Source organism: Copadichromis virginalis, linkage group LG17 (genome assembly GCF_057382275.1).
Source record: "Copadichromis virginalis isolate Kocher_CV1m ecotype Utaka linkage group LG17, C_Virginalis_male_GT1.1, whole genome shotgun sequence".
Lineage (NCBI taxonomy): Eukaryota > Metazoa > Chordata > Actinopteri > Cichliformes > Cichlidae > Copadichromis > Copadichromis virginalis.
Window position 1 is genome coordinate 25,429,511 of NC_140634.1, and position 24,703 is coordinate 25,454,213.

The 24,703-nt window shown below is 41.9% G+C and overlaps 2 protein-coding genes and 1 pseudogene across 3 annotated transcripts; 1 reads left to right on the forward strand and 2 right to left on the reverse strand.

Annotated features, from left to right (window-relative positions):
* Nucleotides 1-63: 63 nt before the first annotated feature.
* Nucleotides 64-4,768, reverse strand: LOC146689508 (protein mono-ADP-ribosyltransferase TIPARP-like). Of its 2 annotated transcripts, none has more exons than XM_085435922.1 (6): nucleotides 4,697-4,768; nucleotides 2,138-2,977; nucleotides 1,846-2,011; nucleotides 1,547-1,734; nucleotides 1,146-1,415; nucleotides 64-797 (listed from the first exon to the last, which is right to left on the reverse strand). In XM_085435922.1, the coding sequence occupies exons 2-6, from the start codon at nucleotides 2,965-2,967 to the stop codon at nucleotides 350-352; spliced, it is 1,902 nt and encodes a 633-aa protein (XP_085292048.1). In that variant the 5' UTR covers nucleotides 2,968-2,977; nucleotides 4,697-4,768; the 3' UTR covers nucleotides 64-349. The 2 variants fall into 2 exon arrangements, with proteins under 2 accessions (XP_085292048.1, XP_085292047.1); XM_085435921.1 differs by lacking the exon at nucleotides 4,697-4,768 and adding an exon at nucleotides 3,831-3,990.
* Nucleotides 4,769-4,789: 21 nt separating this feature from the next.
* trim35-14 (tripartite motif containing 35-14) lies at nucleotides 4,790-7,550 on the reverse strand. Its single transcript, XM_085435931.1, has 7 exons — nucleotides 7,493-7,550; nucleotides 6,852-7,305; nucleotides 6,572-6,667; nucleotides 6,231-6,461; nucleotides 6,117-6,139; nucleotides 5,913-6,031; nucleotides 4,790-5,763 (listed from the first exon to the last, which is right to left on the reverse strand). Exons 2-7 carry the CDS (start codon nucleotides 7,272-7,274, stop codon nucleotides 5,216-5,218), a joined length of 1,440 nt encoding a protein of 479 aa, XP_085292057.1. The 5' UTR covers nucleotides 7,275-7,305; nucleotides 7,493-7,550; the 3' UTR covers nucleotides 4,790-5,215.
* Nucleotides 7,551-11,354: 3,804 nt separating this feature from the next.
* On the forward strand, nucleotides 11,355-12,446 carry LOC146689510 (histone H1 pseudogene; annotated as a pseudogene).
* The last annotated feature ends 12,257 nt before the right edge of the window (nucleotides 12,447-24,703 follow it).

Here is a 24,703-nt window from a genome sequence, read left to right on the forward strand (position 1 = left end):
TGAGGTGAATGCATTTAGTGTTTAATTTCATAAACATTACAGAAATGAATTTCATTGAACAGATTTGAGAGAAAAAAAGGAAAAAAGTGTTTATTGTAAAATCTTCAAATAACAAAAATAAAGGCATTTTGAAAAATTAAGTGATACAGAATATGTTGTCATTTTAACACTGTCTTCACTATTGTCAAGAACTTCATTGCAAACAAACTGAATATGGCATATTTTATCAAACTAAACGGAGCATTTGATAACAATATATACTGGATTTGTTAACACTTTAGGTTTTCTTGCAACTGGAACATGATTTCTGTTGAACAATTAGCGGCTGAGGCCCCTGTCCTCATCCTCATTAAATGTCTATCTCTTTGGGTAGGTTTTTATATTTGATTAGGTAGTAGGGGTAGCACTGACAGCTGTCAAAAACAACAAACATGGTGGGAAAGTTCACGTTGTCAACACAGGCATCATACAGACGATGCTGCTTCTTCCTGGAGGTGAGCTTAGGTGGACGGCGGTAGTGGCTCCTACCCACAGTTACCTTTCCCACCAGGACTTTGGCAAGGAACATGTGGCAAACTTCATCTGGCCCGAACTGGGCTGAGAACATGTGGGAGTGGGAGGCAGCGGTGGCAAAGTATGTGCCATGACCGTGGGAAACTCCGTTAACCCCGGCCACTCGAGGGTCAAAGTTGCTGATGCAGATCTCCTCTGAGGCCTCTTTGGTGGTCCCATGGAAGAGATGTCGCTCTAAACTCCCGGTGGCCTTTCCACGCTGCTTCTGCATGTATAGCTTTTGCCTGGAACGAGTTGTGTAAGTGTGGCATGCATATCACCATGAACAAGAACAAGATTTTGTGATATTTTACGCTTTAACTTCCAACAAAATAATTATTTGAATCCGCTGTAAGGAACCCATAGAACTGTCTAGTAAAGTAAACAATGGATGAAAACAGGAGGAAACGAGCCCAGATCCTACTACTAGCCGAACCAATGCTTATCCATGTTACAAATGTATTTCATCCAATAAATGACGTTTAGAAAAAGGACTTTCCGAATATCCAAACAGTTAATAAGGACATCAAATTTCCCTCCAATTTTTCTTAGTTTTAGTCATGATTAAAAATTGAACTCAAACTTAGCTGGACCTTTGGTACTTGTCCCAGTGGAATAGGTTCTGGACCTGCTGGATGCTGATGATGTCCACCTTTGTCTCAGGCATGCTCTCATTGAAGAATTCTTGAACCCGTTTATAGGCCAGAGTGCCTGTAGGAACATCCACTAGACTGTAATCCTGCTCTGAAGCCCAACACCACGCCGGAGGGTACCAGGAACTGAACTCGTCCAGAGGATCTACACTAAAGTTGGCCTCAGGAGGATTACTGTCAGGTTCCGCTGAGTCAGGCAGGACTCCTGTCCTGGGTGTGGGGAGTAAATGGGAAAGGGATGGGAGAACATCATGAAATAATTTTAAAGGAACAGAATCTCTTGATTTTAAAAGAAGATGTAAACAAATGCAAAAAAAAAAAACGCATCTCAGGACACCAACTGCAAGTAAGGTTTCATAGAATCCAGAGAGCGGTAGGCGGGTCTGCAGCGAACGCCTCTCTGGAACCCTGTGGCGACGTTGGTCTGGATCATGGTAGTGAAGTCCACCTTGTACTTCTGTGAGCCGACACTGAAGAAACACTCTGACTCCTTCTCGCTCATCTTTTTTAGCAATGTGGCAGACACGCTCTATGAAGAAATGAACCAGTTAAAAAATAACAAAGCTGGTGGAGGCTTTTGATGTGTTGAAAATGGCAGAAAGGAGTAAAGAAACTAGAAAAAAGAGGTAAAGAAGATCACCGTGTTGTACTCTTGCCAACTGATGTTCCACCAGTAGATTTTCGATTGGCTGGCAAAATGAGGGTTCTTGATCTTACTGTTAGTGTTAGATAGTCGCCTGACTCCATCATACACGGAAGAGTCATCCAGTTTCATTGAGTCAAATTTCAAAGTGTAGCGTTCATTCCTAAAGAAAGTGTTCTGAAGTTACACAAAGAATCCACAAACAAACTGTGATTTTTGTCTCAAAAAAGCCCATCTTTTTCTTTTTTTAATTTGCAGACTTTAGCAAAAGATCTACCCTGTTACTCACCCATTTTTGAGGCAAATGGCATCCTTATTGACGTCACAGTACATCCTCTCCAGCAAGACCTGAGAGCGAGGAGAAATGTCCACCCACTGGCGGTTGGCAACACACCACAGCTGCCAGTGAAAGGGATAGGGAGTGTGGTGCATCTTACACTTCTCCTCTGCAGAACACAAACCAAGGAGGAAGTCGTCACAGATTTGGATGGTAGAGCAGCCTTTTGTGTGAAATGAGACAGGCACTTTAGATGGGGTTTTGGTGGTTTGCTTGGTAGGGGTTCCACTTGGCGTTTGGGTGGAGGATATGGACCCTTTGTTGGCAGGAGCAGTAGGCTGACTGGTATGCTGGGCCTGGGCAATAATGACCGGCAAGGAGACAATAAGTGAAGTGACTGGAATAGGACTTGGGGGGTGTGACACAGACTGTGTGTTTTGGGGGAAGGTAAGCAGCACACAGGAGCTGCTCTGCGATTGCTGCTGAGTGGTGGGCTGAATGCAGATCTGAGGTTGCAGGATGCTAGAAGACAGCCCTGCAGTCTGCACCATGCTGGAAGAGCTTTCACTCTTGCTGGCAGCAGAATGCTTTCCTTTCTTAGAGGTCGGAGGTGTTATATTAATGCTGAGGCCATAGGGCTTGACGGTCCAGGTGATGTCAGCTTGCTCGGTTCTCATGGCCTTCCACACTGGGAGGCTGGTGTCGGCGTCAGCAGGGATTTCAAAGAGGAGGAGAGACGGGCTCAGAAAGGTGACTTTGGAGGACCTGGATGCAGGTTCTGCAGCTTTAGCACTACCAGACAACTTTCTCTTTGTTGCCCTTGTGCATGAAATTCCAGCCATGTTGGACTTCCTAACCAAGAACAATTTTAACAATTATTTTTTGCAAACTGGAACAAACACAAGGTTATAGTGACGTAGAGACACTACAAATGAAGAGAACAGGAATTTTAACTAGCAGTTACTGCCACGAAACTCCCCAACTTTTGAGATTTGATGGTTAAGTTTGAAAATAATTGAATAAATGCACTATTTTTCATAATTTTGAACAGAACTAAAGCCAGCTCTGTAAAACCTTTCTCCAGCCACTTTAATACCTAGACCCACTCAACTGCTGCTCCCCACAAATATCTACTCAGCCAGTCACACAGTAGCATTCATGCAACAACCATAGTTTACTGCCAGACAGGCCAATCTGAGAATTTCTGAAACTTCTGATGTAAGAAAGGCAAACAAATAAACACTTTTAAGAACAAACATGAGGATCTTTGAATTCACAACACACTGAACCTTGCAGAAGACCACACAGCGTCACATCCAGCTAAAAATGAGAGACTGAGGCTACAATTTACATGGGCTCACCAAAGGTGTACAATAAAAGATTGTCCTGAATTTATGTTGTGAATTCAGATGGTACAGTCAGAATTTGGCATAAAAAAACATCAAGGCAAGATGGAGACAATACCCTCAGGTGGAGGTGATGTAAAGATGTGGGAGATATTTTCTCGGCACACTTTGGACTCATTAGTACCAGTTAAACAATTATTTAAAGGCCCGGCAGGTCTGAAGGCAAAACAGCTTTCCACAACATAACCTCTAAAGAACTTAACTGAGCATTTACAACACACGACTCAACCTGCTAGCTACATACACCCGTAGCAAGGCACTATGACTAGCTAATTAGACTTTTAACGAGTTTGGCTTACATTAACCGTGAGTCCGCCTCAGGCCTCTAAACTTTGCTGAGTCAAAGTTGCAGGAAAAAAAAAGAAGCTTTTATGTATATGGCTTTAAAACCCTTCTTTATACAAAAGACGGTCAGCTTCAATGCGCCAGGCTGTAGAGTTCAGAGGGAGGTGAAAGTGAACGGTGTGCAAAGGCTGTTCATATACCAAGAAAAAAACCCCACTAAAAATGAGAGGAATTTTTAAAAAAAAAAAAGGATACTTTCACTGCATTTTGAACAGAACTACAAACAGCTGCTACATAAAAGCTGATTTTGAAGCCCAGCATATTCTGTCTTTGTGATTTTTAATTCAAAGACAGGTTTTCTGAAACTCTTTCAAAGTTTTTCTTTGGACATTTTACTCATTTTCAGTCCAGTCCTTCACCCTATTAAGGCACACAATACTGGCCTATGAATCATTCAGGCATTAAATAGCCACCCAACTCAAAGAATAATACTGTGTTTTGTACTCATCGCGGTCAACTTTAAATTGTATCTTTGGGGACTCTGTTACCAGTAGCCTGTTCCAAAAACACACATTGTGTTCCATTTTATTTATTTGAATCTACAAAAAACACAAAATAAAACAGTTTGACAGCCATAAAGTAGTATTTTGGATCAAATTGGTGATTTCCAGAGAGCTATTAGGCAAATCCGTGGCACATGTTAGCATGGTGCGCAGCGTGTAGTTAAGAGAAAAAAAATGGAAACTTGAAAAGTGGATGACGAGAGACGTGTCAGACCTGAAAACTATATACAGGAGATGAACTGTATCTGAAAATCATGCCCTTAGGAAGCAGGTAATAAAATCTCAGACGTCACATCTGACCAAACATATAGGCTCACCTCAGACGCTAAAGAAAACTCTGGCTGCTCTCCGACTCCAGGTCTATGTCCAGTAAGGACTGGCTGGTGACACATCATCAAGGGAGGCCACAATACTTGCAAATATTTTATTTGTAAATTAGCACTGTAAAACATGAGTAGTATGTGCACATAAAGCACATTTGATGTTTTCCATACATTAGTAGTTAGTAATACAGCAAAATAAGAGAGGAATGTGTAGACAATGACATGCATAATCATTTTTAAAACTTACATACAAGTAATTAATCTGTACTATTTTTTAACCTCACAATTTATATGCTGATAATAAACAAATGAATAATTCATAGATTATTAATGCAAAAAAAAAAAAAAATGCTCTAATTCAAGTTACCAATCACTGAATCTTAAGTACCTTGATCAGTGTGTTCATTGAGTTTTAAATTAAGAAGAGCCAAAGAACACTGCATTGAACCAGGAAAGAAAAGTGGCAAATAATCTGACATTTAATTTGATGAGTTTCTCAAAGTCACAGAGTAACTAAGTTGCACTTTCAATTACACTCAGGGCAACTTCCATTGGTTCAACCGTCAAAGGACATTGCTGACAACCGACCCAGAAGTAAGGAAAGACTTTCTCAGTGATTGCCTGTTTGAAGGTGTAGATATGGGTGTTGTTGTGCGCGTCATAGAAAGAAACCTTGCCCTTGTCACAGTCCAGCTGCACTCTGATCTTCTGCGGGTTCCTTTTCAGGTTTAGTCGCGTTAAAGGGGAGGTACCCGCAAAGTACATCTTGTGGTAGAAGTACACACACAGGTAGCCGTTTTTCTGGACCGAGGACACTTTCTCTTTCCTCTGGACAGATTCTTTAGCCACGCCGACAACCCACGCAGTATTATCTCCCACATTCACATCCCAGGTACGCCTTCCTGAGGTGAAGCCCTCCGAGCCCAGCACACCGGTGTCGGGGTCGAACCTCTCCGGGTTGTCTGGGAGCTTCTGTTTCTCATCGCTGTCACAGACGCTGGTGAGGTCATCTGACAGAATGAGCCATGGGGCAGCAGTGTTGGGATCCAGAGTTACTGGGGCTGAAGGAAACATGGCAGATTGTCAGCTGTAGTTACTGTGGCTGTAGTTCAGTCAAACATTTCAACCTTTCCTCCACCTTGGGAATTCATGACAAACTCAAACTCCAGCTCAGAGTTTAAATCAAGCAGCACATTATGGTTAAACTCACTGTATTTGGCAATTTTATGCATCTTCTCCCACACATAAAACATCATAGAGCCAACATGTTTGGCCACGTCTATGAGTGCTCCTGGAGGCATAACGGGATCTTCAACAGGACAATCAGCACTGCAGAAAACACAAAAAAAGCAGGTTACATAACACATTATGAAAGTTAAGCAAAGAATAAAACAAATATTAAACTGTTCGTTACCTTAACAGAGTCCTCTTACTGTTCTAAAAGACAAAATTAAAAGGCAAATTCACTTTAGCATTTAAGGGGGAAAAAATATAAAGTGTTCCTTCTTTAGTCTCATTTCAAACTTACATGAAGGACTGAGATGCCCTCCAAAGCTATCTCCTCCTCCAAAACTCTGATGGATTCGGACACAGATGCCATTTTTCTTTCTATTTCTTCAACCTTCTGCTTCATCTCTTCGCTCTTCTGCTCTTCCTCCCGCTTCAGCGCTTCCATCCTGGCATTCTCTTCAGCGTGAAGGAAGTCGTGAAGTTTTTCAAACTCCTCATGGGTTCGTCTTTCCACAAATCGAGCCTGGACCTGTAAAATAATCTGCTTAAGCATGGCTTGGAAATGAGTTTACTGACAGCCACTAAATAAAGTGACTTACTAGGAATTTTAACCCATAGTTTGACAGATTATCACCACACCTGAATGTAGGTCACAGTGTCTTCATAGTTCTTCTTCCTTTTGTCAAACGCCTCCCTCTTCTCCTGCAGTGAGCTGAGAGTGGACTTCATTTTCTCCTGAGTAAATAATTCAAAGTAAATTCATTAGAAGGTTTGTTCATCTCGCTTTAGGCTTGTAACATCCTTCAGCATAATGACTTGTGACAGAAACTCTGTATAAACTTAGTAAAGGAGCCCCAAGAAAAAAGGCATCATTATTCAATCTCAAGTCCTTATTTGATCAGGAAAGTGAAATATTTACCTTCACATCCACAATCGCCTCGCTGACAGGACAACATTCGTGCTGCTTGTGTTTTCTTGAGGTATGGCAGACAACACAGATAGGCACCTTATCTGACAGGCAATACAGCTTGAGCCTCTCCCCATGATGAGGGCACAACTCCCCTGGTTCACCGGGCAGCTCTTCCGCTGTCTCCTCCGGTTCCTCGCTCTCATGTGTATAAGACTCGCACAGGTTCTTCAGGGTGAGACTAGGAACGGGATCATCCACACTCTGGGTTCTGCACAGAGGACAGTCACGGTTTCGTCTCTGTCGACTCCAGTACTGCCGCAGGCAGGATGCACAGAAACTGTGGCTGCACTTGAGGACCACTGGGTCTTTGAAGATTTCGCAGCACACGGCACAAGTGAGGTCCAACTCAGGGAGATAGAGCTTCCCTGCCATCCCGAGGCTTTGCTGCTGTTTTACCCTGAAACTGAAAGTAAGGGAGAGTTCAAGAAACTAAGAGAACACAGGGGAAGTCACTCCCTTTTAATACCCTAGTCAGTTGTTCTGTTGTCTGTTTACTGCATCCTGTGAAATCTATGCATGAAAAACAGCCTTTAAATGCAAATGAAATAGTGTTCTGTTTAAAAAAGAAGAAAAGTTAGAGTGAAACATACCTCAAAGCTACAGTCTTGTAACAGCTGTATATGCGTAATGGTGAACACTTCCTGCTTCCTGTTATGCTGAGTCACTGAAAGGAGGCGGAGTCTCAAAGACAGCAAGCATTTTTAACCCTTCACTAACGCTGCAGCTCAGTCAGAATCAACAGTTTACAGGCGAGGAAGACGAATATGAGGTGTTTTCTGGACCAATAAAGGGACAAGAAAAACGGTGACATAACATTACAGTTAGGTTTTCCATGTGTTTCTTTTTTTTGGGTTAAATTATATGATTTAGAGAGAAATCAGAGTTGCAACAAAAGTCAAAGGAGCTTGCAAAGAAAGGCATCTGGACTTCTTTAAGTTGCTTGAATTTGTTTCACCTCTCATCCGAGAAACTTCTTCAGTTTCACTTCTTCTTCAGAACTGAAGAAGCTTCTCGGATGAGAGGTGAAACGTCTTCAAGCAACTTAAAGAAGTCCAGACGCTTTTCTTTGCAAGCTCCTTTGACTACGATGACCTGGATGACTGAGAACCTTCACAGACAAGTTGCAACAAAAGGTCCCCACTTGTATTTCTGAATTGATTGCTTAATGTACAGTCTGATTTTATACAGAAATGAAACAATTAATTATTTTACTGGGTTGATATTTAGGACCTCTAGTTATAACAGTTAGCCCTTCTTTATCTAGGTTTGTTCTGCCATTACTAACTGTGGGCATAATTAGGTTGTTTTGGCTGTTTCAATGTCACTGTCAGTTACTTTGTGGCTGTTTAATTATTAATGAATTTATCTGTCCATAGATTACGGTCCTTGAAGTGCTGTGGAAAATCCAGGTGTTCCTTTTCAAACTTAAGATTTGCCACATTGGCTTTTCAGAGAACTGTATTTTCCTTTGCCTTTACTTATTTCCTTTAATTCGATCCATTCTTACTCATCATTATTCTTAAAGTCAATGAATGAGAAATGATTTCTTTGATAAATCTACTGTTAGATTTGTATTGTTGATTGTCATTTATGCTTAGAAATATTTACTTATATATGCTTAGAGTTTTGTAATTAGTTGTAGATTGGTAGAGGTTTTGATCCTTGATAGTCTGCAAACTTTGTGTGTATTAGACAGCACTTTGGGAGCATGAGAGGTCATACCGTGTCTTATTGTTTTATGGTAGGATTAACGTAGCTACGTCTGTTCTAGTCTAGGTGCTCTTTGTTTAGATGAACTGCAGGACTTCCTCACCGTGTTATCTAGGATGAACCATCTAGGGTGAGGGGGAGGCTACCCTCTTCCTGACCAAGGATGTTTGGCCCTTTGATCAGCAGTCCCCACACACACACACACACACACACACACACACACACACACACACACACACAGGCAAGGTACTCTTTGTTTGTATGTAGACGTCGTATGTTAATGAACTTATGCATATTCATGTAACCTCAATAAAAGGACAGTGTATGGGAGAACGGACGAGACCAACTGGAGTCAAGCGGTTGTCCGGTTCTCTCCCGTGCACGAGTAATATGAAGAAGTTTGCCTACTTGCGTCTTGCTTGCAGTGTAATTATATTGTCTTAACGTTCCAGCGAATAGGTTTATGCTACAAACCTATCATTAATTGGTCCTTCGATGCCAGAGCCCTGGAATCGCATTCACCGAGGGGAGGAGGGACACGCTGAAAGACTGACGTCAGCCAGGAAGTTCCTGTGGGTTCGCTGTATGTCTTTTCTCCTCGATGAATGGCGATTGGCGGGATTCGAGGCTGATATTACACGCTAAGCAACACCGAGTAAGTTTAGAGTCCAACTCTATAACTGTACGTCTTCGCCGCTCAGTGGGGCGTTGTCCGTGGCCGCTTAGTGGGGCTAAAATTACGTCTTCGCCGCTCAGTGGGGCGTTGTCCGTGGCCGCTTAGTGGGGCTAAAATTCGCCGTCTAAGTGGGGCGATGTACAAGGCCGCTCAGTGGGGTTTTTTGTACAGAAGCATTAAGTCGCAGAGTTGCGCAGTTCGAACTTTTTTTGGTTCGCCGTCTTAGTGGGGCGAAATACAGACCGCTGTGTGGGGTACTGTAGTGAGTTCTCCACCGCTCAGTGGGGTGTTGAGAAGTTCCGCGGGGTCCAGATTGTGCTGGACAGTAGGCCTATTTTGTGTTGTTGTCATTGTCGTCGTCGTCGTCGTCGTTGTTGTTGTGTGTGCGGAGCAGAACATGTGGTCTGTGACACCGACTGTTGTTGTTATCATGGGTTTCTAAGCAACCAAGAGTGAGTCGGAGGGAGACAGACGTTTGTGCTGGACTTTGCTCCTGGCAGCACAAAGTATTTATGTAAAAAAAAGAGAGAGCGACGGCTCCACAGCTGCGCGGGTTCACGCGAGCGCGGTCACGCGGACCTGAGCCGTGCGGTTAATGGCAGGCTTATAAATGGAAGAGATTCAAATGTTAGAAGTTTTCAGAAAACACACCAGCCTTGGAGAGCTGTGGAGAAGGCCAGCCCACATCAGCAGCACTTAAGATATGCTCTGGTGAATGGCTTTCCCCCCACCCCTTGCTGACACAATGTTTATTCTTTAGCTTGCCCTGATCGACAGCAGCCTGTGTGCCAGACCATAGATTTAATTGAGGTGGATAGTTGTTAAAAGTAATCTACATTAAGCTTGTGGTTGCTTAAATTCAGTACAATGACATGTGAGGTGAAGTGATATAGGTAAATATTTAAACTAATGATGTGCATAGAGGCACTTGACCTGTGTGGAAGACTGTAGTCTTATTATGAACCATTGTTGAGATGTAGAGCACACCTGTGAAAACAACTAATATGCTGAACCCTGTATGAAACATCTAAAAGTACATGATGGAGAAGCTGAGTTGAATATGAAAGTGTAAGACTTTGCCGCTGTGGGCAGAGCAACTACTGTGTGATGTTGCGTTGTAGTTTTTTTTTTTCTTTCTTTCTTCTGAGCTGATGAGCAGGCTACACATTATCAGATCGAGAGCTGTCTGAGAACTACTCTAAGAGAGGGAAACAGCGCTATGATAACTGTGATAACTGGAGTGTGCAACGTTTCCATGAGCAGTTTTCCTGCATCTTGACTTGTGTGTAGAGTGTTCATAACATCAGCATCATGTTTTTGATTATTTGTTTGTTGGGTTGAAAAATAGTTAAATAAACTGGTGATCATATTTACGGATCACCATGGCACATATCATCAGCCATGTGATTTATTTTTGCAGATGACAAAGTGAGTGTGAATGTGTCTGACATCACAGTGTTTTTGTGCACTGTGCAAGAGTAATTGCCTTTGATTGTGAGTGACAGCGGTGATTTTGCAGGTCACCAGCTATTGTAAATAAAAAAAAAAAAAAGAGTGAATAAGAGGGAGAATTTATATTGTAGAAAAAAATAATCATAGGAAAAAGGTTTTGTGTTGATCAACCAAAAAAAAACAACTATAATTTCATTTTCTGCTTTTAAGAAAGGACTGTTCACAAAAACACAGAGCGAGAGAGAGAGAGAGATATGTGTTGATTAAGCAGTGATGATAATAATGAAATGTCTTAGTTTGTCACTTTCAGGTGAAAAGCAGACCTGAATCAATTTTCCACATGCAGCGGTCGGAAGAAAGTTATAGTTTAACATCATTGGAAACATGCAGGCCAAGTTTCTGGCTGACTTATTTACAGTGCCATGTGTTTCTCAACCTCACAAGCGAGCTCACTCCTCCCTGAAGATAAGGAATGCAGCTCCATGATAAAGAGACAGCAGCAAGTCCTGAGCACAAAAAGTCCCAGCAAAGCAGCAGCAATGTGGATAAACAGCAGCAGCAGAAGAAAGCAAACCCATCTTCCTGTCTGATTGGATGAATTCCACAGAGGGGCGAGCAAGATGGCGGTGGCAGCATGTTGAAATGCTCAAAAAGGACTGAGTGACTCGGGCAAGCCACATGCAGCTAGCATGCTGGCTAGCGACATGAAAGAAATGGACCCTTCATGATGCGTTCAACGTGCCAGCGCTGTGGTGGGAAAGGCTCCATCATAAACACGCCCTGCACCGAGGTTCAGGCCAAGAAGAAGAAGACGATGACTTCCAAGCCCAAGAAGGTCAGCCTCAGCGTGGGCGAGCTGATTGTGAAAGCCGTGGCCGCTTCCAAGGAGCGCAACGGCCTGTCCGTGGCCGCCCTCAAGAAGGCTCTGGCTGCCGGAGGCTACGATGTGGACAAGAACAAGGCCCGTGTCAAGACCGCCATCAAGAGCCTGGTGGCGAAGGGCACTCTGGTGCAGACCAAGGGCACCAGGACCTCCGGATCCTTCAAGATGAACAAGGCTACTGAGAGCAAAGCCAAGAAGCCCGCCGCGGCCAAAGCCAAGAAATCGGCAGCAGCTGCTAAGAAGTCGCCCAAGAAGGCAGCAGCAGCACTTCAGCTACTAGACAGGACAAAGCTGAAGGAGAACTGCCGGGACTGTTGAAGAGGGAGAGGACAAAAGAGTGAGAGGACAACAGAGTGAGAAGACTAGGTGAGAACACATAGGAATTATTTAATGTGGGAAATCAAAATTTGGGTTAGCAAACCTGGGGAAAAGAAAACTGACTGCTTAAGTTGGAAAATTGAGACGGAGTCTGAAACATTGCGAAAATAGAAACATATACAAAATCACACACACACAAGCAGAACATGCATTAACCCTACTAACAATTCCAAACACAAAATGACTCATGAAGACTCATAGCACATTAGTTAAGAAATGATTAAATAATAGCAGAGAAATGTGTAGGAAAGGCAGCTTTAAGAACATGCTCTGCTGGAGATGCAGCTCCACAGACATGCATTAGACCTGCCTAATAACACAAACCCATGCAATGAAAATTAGCTTGTTATCTTTCATCAGTGTTACAATAGTGTCAATTTAGCAGACACTTGTTATCAAATGCTGAATTTATCCTAAAGAAAAAAAATTGACTCTCCAAGTTGCAGGACAACAGTTTAACTTTTGTGAGAAAAAAAGATCCTGGTTTGACCAACCAGTGATCAGACAATAAATTTAGTTGTTAAAATGGTAAATTGGGAGAAGCTTCCTGCTTGATTGAGGCAGCATAAGTAATTTACTGTATGAGGGAAATTGTCTTTTGTGATACTATTTTGAACATGCTTTTCTGTCGTCCTGTCAACTTAGTGGGTTAATAGCTGATATGCAAATTAGTTGATCGTTCTTAGATTAATGAAAGGTGATTGAATTCTAGCACGAGTGAATGAGATGTGTTGGAGTTTGTTGTGTGTTGAGTAGAGACTCTAAAACACTGAGTTTCCTGCTTTGATGTGCGAGTGAATCCTGTATTTAGATACACAACTCTGAATACGTCAGAACAGACTGTTTTGTGAAGTGCATGACAGCATGTCACATGTTTTATGATGAAGGGAAAAAGGAAAAATTGAATAAAATAGATCTGTGGCTTAAATGAGTGAAGAGCACAGACCGGGTGATTAAACTCATAGCTAATATGACATTAGGGTTATGTTGTGTGTTGTGCAGCTGATGATTTTTCTTTTGTTGTGAAGTTGAGCCTGCCGATTAGTATGATGGTATGATAAACCATGCTAATGGTATGATTTACCCTCCTGAGATGAGGAGCTTGTGTCATGACTTAACAAGGCCTTTTTATTTTGATACTTTCACAGTGCACTGAGAGTTTGGTTTGATAATCTCTGTTATTTTTTATTTTTCATTTTTGAACAAGCACTGATTTTTGCTTGTGAATTTCTTTTCTTTGAGCAGATCTGCAAGTCGGGAATTAAAAGCGTTACACGTCGTCAAGAAAATTGTTGCAAGTGAGTTTCTCCACATTTAAAATGGGTTCAGGAGAAAGCCACTTATTTGGGACAATTAGGAAATGAGAGTCCCCCCCCCAAAAAGGATTCAACGAGGAAATCCAGTCTAAATTATTTTTCTTTTTGAAATAACGTCGTTTTGCTGAGCGTGGAAACGAATGCGATGATAATTTCCACAATTAGCAAAAGAAGGAACCACTGAGTGAATGAGTAAGAATTTTAAAATATCTGACTGACTGACTGAACATGATTGTGTGAAGCTAACCCCCACCTGACAAAGGTGCAGATGAACCCATGTGTTTCCTTTTACAGGAGCAGAAAGATGACAGCAACACTCGAGGTTGCGTGATGATTTAACCTTTTAAATGCCATTTTCTGTGTCTGTGCATTTATCAGGTGTGTTATTCATAGGCTTGAGTTGCTCACAGAGATATCTGTGACAAAGTATGCATACGCCTGCGCAAGCGCTAATATTTGCATTTTCGTTTTTACAGCATTACGGTTCTTCATGTGTTTGATCATGTGATTTATAGGAATACTGGCTAATGTTTCTCTACTACAAGATTTCTGGGTTTCTGTGTGAAGAAAACTGTAGTTACAGGCTATATGTTGATGGAGAAATTAATATAGTTTGAGACATACTGTGATGAGACCAGTGTTACTTTTTCCACAGCGAGTGTTAACTTTATGGTGTTTTATGGCACCTCTGGAATGTGGATGGCCGACGCCTGCCCACCAGGATGGTCAATGTGTATTGCTAATGTTTGTTTTTCTGAGACTGCATTTAGTAGATTCAGCTGAAGCGGACAAGTGACATGGGTAAAACAAATAAGAGATTACGGTAATTATGGAATAGTTTATTATGGGCTCATTTGCTGGCCACTTTTGAACCCATAATAATAATATATGAGTGGAGTGACTTTGCTTAAGAGAAGTCACTGATTACATTAATGTTAACAGAGTACATGGGATAATCCATGTCTGAGGTGAATTAGGGTAATAGTTGTAGTTACTGATTTGAGAAAACCTGCACATGACACTTGTCTTGCTGATGTTGAATGCTTATTACCCTTATGATACAATTGTTTACAGGTATGGAGTTTGATTTTACTTCCAGATTTTGTTTTCCAGGCCATGATGGTGTGTATGCAGGCTCCTGGGAGAGCCAGGTGTTAAGCAAACTTAATATGCAAAGCACACTAACATTTTCATTGCAGGATTATAGGTCCAGGGTGGTGCTGCTCCAGGGGAGGAGATGCCCTGATGTTGCCTGGGATATGATCTAGCTAATCTTTTTCTTTAAGACTGGAATCCAGGTTTGGTGAGTTGACGCATGGGTGTGTCCATGCGTCAAGAGGAGGGGTCCAAGGATTAACATTAAACAATGTTTTTTATTATTGTTGCAGTGATTTGTGTGATTAGCCGTTTATTTACAAATATTAAACCTATGCAAGTGGTGCATCCATGTTCAGATGAGGCTTTGATGGCCTATAAGTGAAGTTCACTGAACTAAAGAATGTGGTTTGATGATTGTTGACATGCTCTCCAAATAGAAGTTTTTCTTCTTAGCAAGGAAATACAGGTGCAGCAGTAATCTCCTGAGAAATCTTCAGAGGCCCAGTGAGAAGCGTGAACCATTCCAGGCATAGCTGACAGCCAGGCAGTGGTTGAGGTCAAAGGTCAAGCTGGTTGGGGCCCATCATGAAATCAGACCTTGGAGCCACAGCAAGGACCATGAAACTGCCTGCAAAATAGAGGAGAGGATCGTCCACAAGATGGGAGAGAGGCTTCAGGAGGATCAGAGATCATCTTCAGCACAGCAGACATCACACAGAGAGCTGTGCTACTAAGCTTCCAGGAAATCAAGAGGAGACTTCCCACAGCAAGATTTTAAATAAAATGAAAGATTCAATATTGACGCTGAGGAAGACGACTAAGGTGTACGACGTGCTCTGCCTTAAACCTTCAGCAGCGTTGGAACATAAACACTCAGGGGATGAGGAGCGTGCCAAGCTCCATCGACAGCGTAGAAGGAGTTCGAGGATGACATCATGATTCTGTGAAAGCACAGGAACCAGAAGCTATGGTGGTGATAACAGCAGTTTCCTATGAACATCACCTAACGCTGTGCCACTGTACTGTGCATACGATGACACTCTGAAGGCTGCTGGGATCATAACAGCAGTAAGATGACGGAACCCAGCACCCTTTCCACAGAGAGCTTTTTCTGCAGAGCGTGGACAATTAAGGAGTCATAAATATCCCCCTCACAAGACGAAGGTCTGAAGTCAGGTGATGGGGGCTGGTAAGAGGCCATAAAACTAGAGTGCTGAGAGGTCTGCAGCTTGGAAATAGCTGAGACCCATGTTGACGAACCACAAAACCAACTAGTATGTTTGAATGTCTATTCTACATACATTTGGACTCTGGTCCTATGGACAGTGATGGAAACAACTGGAAGAGACATTCATGACGCCCTGCAGAGCTTAAACCACTCTGCACAGAGACATGTGATGTGCACACCCGGAGGAAGCACCACCAAGTTGAGATGTTTTTGAAAATGTTACTTTTTTAGTTTCACTAGTAAATTAACAATTTCTTTGGTTGCTCGTAAGATGCAGTTTGCCATGAGATGAGCTCAATGAATGGGGTAACTGCTAATACATTTATTAAACTGTGTACCTTTCAGTAATTTAGGGTGATTTGACATATGCTGAGTATAAAAAGGTTTGCATTGAAACTGTCAGACATGAGGTATTCATACCTGGGAACTTTTCAGGCATAAAGGTCAAAAAGGGGGGAAATGTTAGATTTGTATTGTTGATTGTCATTTATGCTTAGAAATATTTACTTATATATGCTTAGAGTTTTGTAATTAGTTGTAGATTGGTAGAGGTTTTGATCCTTGATAGTCTGCAAACTTTGTGTGTATTAGACAGCACTTTGGGAGCATGAGAGGTCATACCGTGTCTTATTGTTTTATGGTAGGATTAACGTAGCTACGTCTGTTCTAGTCTAGGTGCTCTTTGTTTAGATGAACTGCAGGACTTCCTCACCGTGTTATCTAGGATGAACCATCTAGGGTGAGGGGGAGGCTACCCTCTTCCTGACCAAGGATGTTTGGCCCTTTGATCAGCAGTCCCCACACACACACACACACACACACACACACACACACACACACACACACAGGCAAGGTACTCTTTGTTTGTATGTAGACGTCGTATGTTAATGAACTTATGCATATTCATGTAACCTCAATAAAAGGACAGTGTATGGGAGAACGGACGAGACCAACTGGAGTCAAGCGGTTGTCCGGTTCTCTCCCGTGCACGAGTAACATGAAGAAGTTTGCCTACTTGCGTCTTGCTTGCAGTGTAATTATATTGTCTTAACGTTCCAGCGAATAGGTTTATGCTACAAACCTATCATCTACCCTCAGGTTCAGTTTTACCTCTTAAGGCTGCAAAAATTACACCAACATCAAAACATGCAATCTCAGTTTTCCCAAAGAAAGAAATACATATATATACAAATTAATTGATTGATTGATTATTGATTTTATTGATTAGCATTCAAATTCAAATCTCAGTGAAAACAGTGAAAAAAAAAAAACAGTGAAAACAGAACAAAAATCTACCATAAAGAAAGAAAGCATGAGACAAGGCTAATCAAAAGGTATTGGCTGAAGCATTTGCTTAATTACAACTGCAGATATAATTTCCTTACAAAATTAATGTCTTTAGAGTTAAACAGCATCTCCATCATATGTACATTTGGTCTCAACCTAAAATATACAGGCACATATTTCTGTCTTTGCTACTTAAAATAACTGTATTCAAATGAATAATGATACTTATGTCCAACCTTTCCAAGGCTACAGAGTACAAATAAATGACTGACATATTCAACATCAGAAAATCGACCCATAACTATTGTAATACCGCCAGCCCCACATCTAAGCCTTGCCAAATAACATCAGATAAAATCATCTAATCTACGCACGTAATTTTCCAGTTGAAACTTGTGCGTAAATATTGTATAATTTATAAGCGTGTGTGTGTGTGTGTGTGTGTGTGTGTGTGTGTGTGTGTGTGTGTGTGTGTGTGTGTGTGTGGCGGGTACTATTCAATGTTGTATGCCAAAAACCAAACAATCTACATCAAACGATCTTTAATTTATCTTCAATTTAAACCTACCCACTTCTCCATATACAGCAATATTTGCAGCATTTTATTTAACTTAAGTGGCCTCTTCAGAAATTTAACATGAAAGGGTGCAATAAACAAAATGTCTTCATGTATCTACACCTGACCCATATAGCAATGCTGGTAAGATCTGATCAAACAACTGTAACTGGGTTTCATCAGTTTCAACTCAGATAAGATGCCAACTAATGAAAAACTACATTAAAAGTTTGATCTTTATATGTAATAGCTAATGTCAGCTTCTATGCAAATTATAGAGTAGAATGGGAATTTTACTCACTGCAGATTCATTTTCTGCTTGTTACAAAAGGTTCATTATAAAGTGAGCGGCCAAGGAGGTCATTTCTTTCCTGCCTTTCATTTATCAACAAAAATAAAGCAGTTTGTACCACACTGGCTTTCAATTTAAGATAATCTCATTAGATTTTCTTTGCATGCTAATAGGAAAACTGTGATGGTAATGTTTAGTCACGCTCTTATTAAAATGCATAACAATTCTAAAAGCTTTTCCTTAATTTGGAATAAATTTTTCAAATCGAATAAACAAAATCAAACACACAGAGACAAATAAACTGATCACTGGGGTTCTTGTTGCTTGATAAATGTGCCGAAAAACTTTAGGGCATCAATGTGTAGCATGCCTTTAGCTCATTTTCCCATTCTCTCCACTTCTAGTCCACTTGAATGCATCTCCAATCACAACGTGACTTCTGTGACTGTAATTTGAGGGACTAAAAATAGCCGAAACTTTTCGTTGTTTCCATGAGAGAGTTGCAGCCCAATCGCCTGCTGTGAAGTGATCCTGTTACCCCACTCTGGTGTGTGATTAGCGGTCTGGACTCCTCACCAGGTCAGCACTATAATCACTTGAGTTATTGTGAATGCTTTGGAAAGAAAGCACTTCAGTGAGTCATTGCATTTGGCTTTGGTCTGCATTTTAAAGTAGAATAGAAAGAACTGTTTTTAGAAATGTAGGAACAAACCCAAGTGGCTACTAATGTTTGCCAGAAAACAATTAAGTTAATATTTTTCTTGAAATTGGTATTTAGTGGAAACACAGCCTCTAGGACAGATAAGAACTAACTTTGTAATTCAAAGGTTTTGCACCAATCCTAAGACTTTACGTGTTTTTGCCTTTATATTCAATTTAGAAATGTCATACATGATATTTATGACAGGCTATTATTGATAATTCATTACATTTATATTTCAGCCATTTGCAAAACCAATGAACAGATTAATGTGTGGTTAAAATAACACTGATGGATAGTGAAACAAAATAAGGTGTCTATAGCCATACGTGCCACTCTAAGAAACTATAAACATGCTAAAAAGTTTCAAATGCTGCAGTTGCTGTAGTGGCCACTAGAGGCTCAGTCTGAAAGTGAACCAACCTCTACAGACTCCCATGGTGACATGCCCAATTTAAACACATTTCAAAGCATATTTACAGCCTGGTACAAAAACAGCTTCTGTCTCCATGAATAATTTCCTCTTCCCCCCACCTTGATAACAACTGTGTTGTGGGTGATAATTTGTTATAACGGGCATAACACCCTTTTGGATTTTGCTAAGTCCTGGCAGGTTTGTTAGGTCTCACCTGTGCTAATTTGAGATACTTGACATCTTGACTTTTTTTTGGTGCTGGAGCCTTACATGAAAGCTTAAAAACACTCATCTTGAGTCAGTGTCACACACACACACACACACACACACACACACACACACACACACACACACACACACACACACACGTTTCACCCCAAGTCCAGCACCCTGAGGCTGTATGCCAAGCGGAAGGAAGGAGGCCTGGGACTAGTGAGCATCAGCACTACGGTCCAGGATGAATACATCAGTAAGATGGCCCCAACTGACCGCGTGCTCAGTGAATTCCTCAGGCAGCAGAAACCCAAGAAAGAGGAGGCACCGTCATGGAAGGACAGGTTCCTGCACTGGCAGATAGAGGAGGTGGCTGACATCCAGAAATCATACCAGTGGCTGGACAAAGCTGGACTGAAAGACAGCACAGAGGCACTAATCATGGCAGCACATGAACAAGCTCTAAGCACAAGATCCATAGAGGCTGGGGTCTATCACACCAGGCAAGGTCCCAGGTGCAGGCTATGTAAAGATGCCCCTGAGACAATCCAGCACATAACAGCAGGGTGCAAGATGCTAGCAGGCAAGGCATACATGGAATGCCGTAACCAAGTAGCCGGCATAGTATACATCAACATCTGTGTGGAATATGGCCTGGAAGTCCTGAGGTCAAAATGGGAGACGCCCCCAAGGGTGGTGGAGAATGACTGAGCTAAGATCCTGTGGGACTTCCAGATACAGACAGATAAAATGGTGGTGGCTTACCAGCCACAGTGGTAGTAGACAAACAGAAGAAGACGGCCGTAGCCGTTTCCGAATGACAGCGACATCAGAAATAAGGAGCAAGAGAAACTCGAGAAATAACAAGGGCTCAGAAAAGAGCTCAAGAAGATGTCGAGGGTGAAGGTAACAGTGGTCCCAGTGGTAATTGTCAATTGGTAATTGTAGAGGACCTGAGCCTGAAGGACAGACTGCCGGCAGAGGTGAGAGGGGAATATTTTTTTATGTGTGTGTATGTATAAAAATCCCAAATGTTGAAATATATCTATATCCCAAAAAAAACATAATAAATAAATAAAATTTTTAGGCTACAGGTCCATAGCATGTCATTGATTCAGGATCATTTTGCCGTTTGCACCTACAGTATGAAAGCAGAAGTATATGGAATATTTATACGCTCCTTGGGTGCTGTCATGGTGACTGTGTCGATATGTTATGTAGACCTGTATTTCATGGATAATATGTAACATGCTAATATGTGCCAAGTATCAGATCAGAATCTAAGTACTGAAGGAAGTTTGAGTCAATTGTCAAAAGGATCACCAAGTTGTTACAGTAGGTGATACATCCATATTTGTTCAGGTATTTTCCCCCCCTTAGCATCAACTGCCAGCCTACTTGTGTGGCAATAAACCCAGTTCACAGCAGCCATTTGGACATGTCATAGCAGGGTAAACATAGGTGTAATTGATAAAAATTTATTATAGCCCCTTCTATTTGGAATGTCACCATCATTCCTGCGAGCCACCGTGCACAGTACCAGGGGCCCGGCCAATTTAATGGAACGGTGCCATAGTTAATGTGTTAATTACATCCGCATTTGGCTTGCAGTGACATGTCAAACCTGAGTGCTGTGAAAAGGGCCTATTTATCCTCAGGGTGCTCGAATGTCTGTACAAAATTAAAGGCAATCCACCTGACAGTTGTTGAGATATTTGAGTGTGAACTAAGCCGCTACAGCGCTTTGATTTTTTTGTACACTCGAGAGTCCTTTTTTCAAATTTTGACCCAGATATGGAGAAGGGGATTTTGCTGATTAGATCAACAACCTGCTGTTTGTCTGAGGGACCCCCGACTGATGGAGTACACGACTGAGCTGTCACTTTCCAAAAAAACCCTTAAGTATGAAATCAGCTTTGCAAAAGTTACAATAAATTGTGAAAATTTTCTTTTAGCACTATGCTTTTGTAATAAGACTGGGAACACAGATGGTCTGTGTGCCAGCCATAAGTTTCCAGCAGATGTTTCTGTTATTTTCTTCATTTCCAAATGACGGAATGTTTTAAGCGAAGCTGAGCCCACTGAGCTTCATTTGGCCACTAAAACGTTTACAGTGTTGCAGTTTATTACAGAACATTGCAAAACACTTTGTCTTTATTAGCATGGGCTGCTCTCTAAATTATACTGTGGGTTCAGGGAAAGGTTTTAGTGCTCTGCGGACTTATGTGGCTCCATGTATTATAAAATGAAATTATATCCCTGTTATTTTGCTTCTCCATACCTCTTTACATGCCATATGCTGTTTAACAGGATATGTTTCATTTTGGCATTTCGGATGCATTTGCATTTGCAAGTTTGCTTCTGGTTTATTTATGAGGAAGCTAACTTCTTTATATTCACATCATAATCGGCAGTAAAATCTGGCAACCTCTCACCAGTAACCATTTTAATTTATATTGCTGTAACCAATAAGCACCACTAGATGTCAGAATATACTCACCTATGACATCAAATAGCGCGCTGACTGCTTAAAAATACTGAACAAATGCTGCAGTATCAATGCAGAAAAGTTCATAATAGCATTGCATTAAAATGACTTGAGGCAGACTAGAAGATTCAAAAGATAAGATATAATCTTCTAGTCTTATCTGACCTGGATATTACTTTAGAGAAGAAAAACTGCTTTACCTCAGGATAAAGCAGTTAAACGCTCACATCTACCTGGATGTCACCCTTTGTGGCCTCTGCTACTCTGTAAATTGGTTGTCAGCCAGTGTGACCCGGGCTAATAGTGATTCATTATTGCCCACACCCAGCCAGTGTTCACAGAGAACTTCATCTGGGCTGAGGGGAAAGGGGTCGGGATGGGGGGGGGGGGGGGGGGGGGGGGGGGCTGTGTCCGTCCCTGAGCATCTAATGAGGACAGGCAGGGTAACAAACCAGAGAGACAACCTCAGTCAGACCTGTCTCACCACCTGACACTTCACACCAAGAAGCGGGAGATGAACTACTCCTTTGTAGGTCAACGGAAGTATTGATGAGAACAGCTCAAGAGGTGCTTCAAAAACATTATCAGCGAAGCATAGCGGTTTCATATTTATATTACCCCCGTGCAAGCGTGTTTGCAAATACATCCCATACCTGGTAGTTATCCTCTTAGCTTTCCTAATTTCACCATGCATATGCATCACAATGTGTTTTTCTGACAGTATATAAATTCTGTTTTAAGGTAACACTTTCTCACAAAACAAAAATTATTCACCTTATGTTTGAAGATTTTCAGACCGAGGCATCACACATATGGGTGGTGTGCCAAAAAAGGTGCAGTGTGGCCCAGTAAATAGCTTTGCACAGTGTTAAATTAGCAGAAAAAGAGAACATTTGGACTTTTTTTTACTCTGTTTTCCACCAGGAAACTGTGATGCAAGTCAGTGACATTCCCTGTGGCCGTTCCCAGAAGTAAGGTGTTGAGTCAAGAATCAGTGCTGACGTGTTTCTTTGATTTATGGGCGTAGCATTTCTTTGTAACAACAGCAGACACATAGACGCGCTTGATGTGAAAGAGTTAGACCTGCTGCTGAAATTGTACATATTTTCCTTAAGACATGGCCGACTAAATGTGAATGCTTGACTTCACTTAAAAAAAGGGTTGTTTATGGACCATGAATGAAAATGAGTTTCTCACCCCTTGTTTAGACCAGCAAAGGGCAAGCCAAAATTTCACATATGCACAAAATAGCCTCTATTCCATCTGACACGTCATCAATTTTTTTTAGACAGCCCATCTGTGGTATCTGGAGCAAAGAGGGTGCAAGAATGTCACTTTCCCCCCTTTGTAATCCTGCTCACTGTCAATCATGGCTTCTGATGTGTCACACTCTCTTAACTCCCACCAGCTGCTGGGATGGACCGGGTTTCCCTTTTTTTGAGGGATTATGTTAGCCATAGCACAGTACACACACACACCGACTGTGTGTGAGGGGTGTGCTGGTTGGGATAGTTCTATCTACTCCATCTTCCTGCTCATCAACATCATGACTTCACATACCTCTAGACCCCTCTTATTTTGTGCATGTGCATGAATTTACAAAGCTGCTCTCATACAAACAGCTGATACATGCATGATTTTCGGTAACAAAGAATAAAGCTTATGCAGCACAGGGTTGCAGGGTTGTTGGAGCCCATCCCAGCTGACATAGACTAAGAGGCTGGGTGCACCCTGGACAGATTGCCATCCCAACAGACAGACAGAGCACATGCACACCTACAGTGTCACCAGCTAACCTAACATGTGTGTCTTTGGACTATGAGATGGAGCCTGAGCACCCAGAGGAGACCCACACAGGCAAAGGAAAACATCTTTGTACCAGATCACTCAGATGTCTTCACCTCAGTCCGCGCCTCCTGTGAATTTCTGTCCACTTGTCTTTCTGAGCAAGAGTGCTGCCTCTAAGATTCATTTCACGTTCAGACCAGTTGCCAGCATTTATATCAAGCTGCCTTTCTGCATTAAGCTCTGTCATGTGTCAGTATGTTCAAGTCTGAAAAATCTTAATTTACTACACAAGCGCCCTACTGTGCTTTTTGCATATAAGCCTAGTTGTATCCGATAGATAATAACATTCCTCTAAATATTGAAATTCCTGCAGTGCAAAAGATTACAGTCGGCTCAGTCAGTGCACAGTGTGGGGAAGACTGTAAAATTAATCTCCTGGTTTATTCATAATTGTAAATGCTACCAGAGAGAAGACAGAGAGGCAGAGGGACATAGGCACCAGAGCTGAATTATACTTTGTGCCATATCAGTACCATTTGATCTTTTCAAATTAAAATGTGATGCACTGACGAACCATTTCCATGCTCTTCACATTGTGAATGGGAGGGAGGGAGCTTCGTCGTCAAAGGAAAACGCTTTTGCGCATTCATTTCATCTGAGGATGCTTTTATTTTGTCTCTATTTTAACACATGAATTGACCGCTCCATGTAAATTGGATTAAATGCCCAATTTCATCACAGCTTGCAAGGCACTCTCAAAGACCAGGTGCTTTTCTTTGGGGGGGGGGGGGTCACATTTTGAATGCCCCTCCTGGTAGTGGTTGAGAAACTTCACAGACACTGTAAAGCATGTGTGACGTGGTAAAGTTTAGGTCTTTTCCCTGCTAGCAATTTTCAGTGTGTATATGGAAGTGTGTGAGGGAAGGGTTGACTGAGAAGACCCACACACATACCCGCACCTGAATGTGTAATGCAGCCACGCTGACACATAAACACATTGACATTTTCACACACGCAAATGTGTACTGAATTGGAGGTAAATTTGATCTTATTGGAGAGCCTGCTGGAAAGCCTTGGGCTCAGAAACCTCCCTGAATCTCTGGAAGGTCGCCAGGCTCTCCAAATTCCCAGGAAAACCTTGGTTATTTCCCTCCCTCTCTCGCTCACTCCCTCACACCTGCACCGAAACCACTGAAATTTAAAGGAGTGACATCAATTCAATAAGCTCAGCCTGACAGGGACAGAGCAATACACCATAACACAGCTGCTCTCTCCATCTTTTTGCTAACCCATTTCCCCTCCTGGCTTCCTCCCTTCCCTT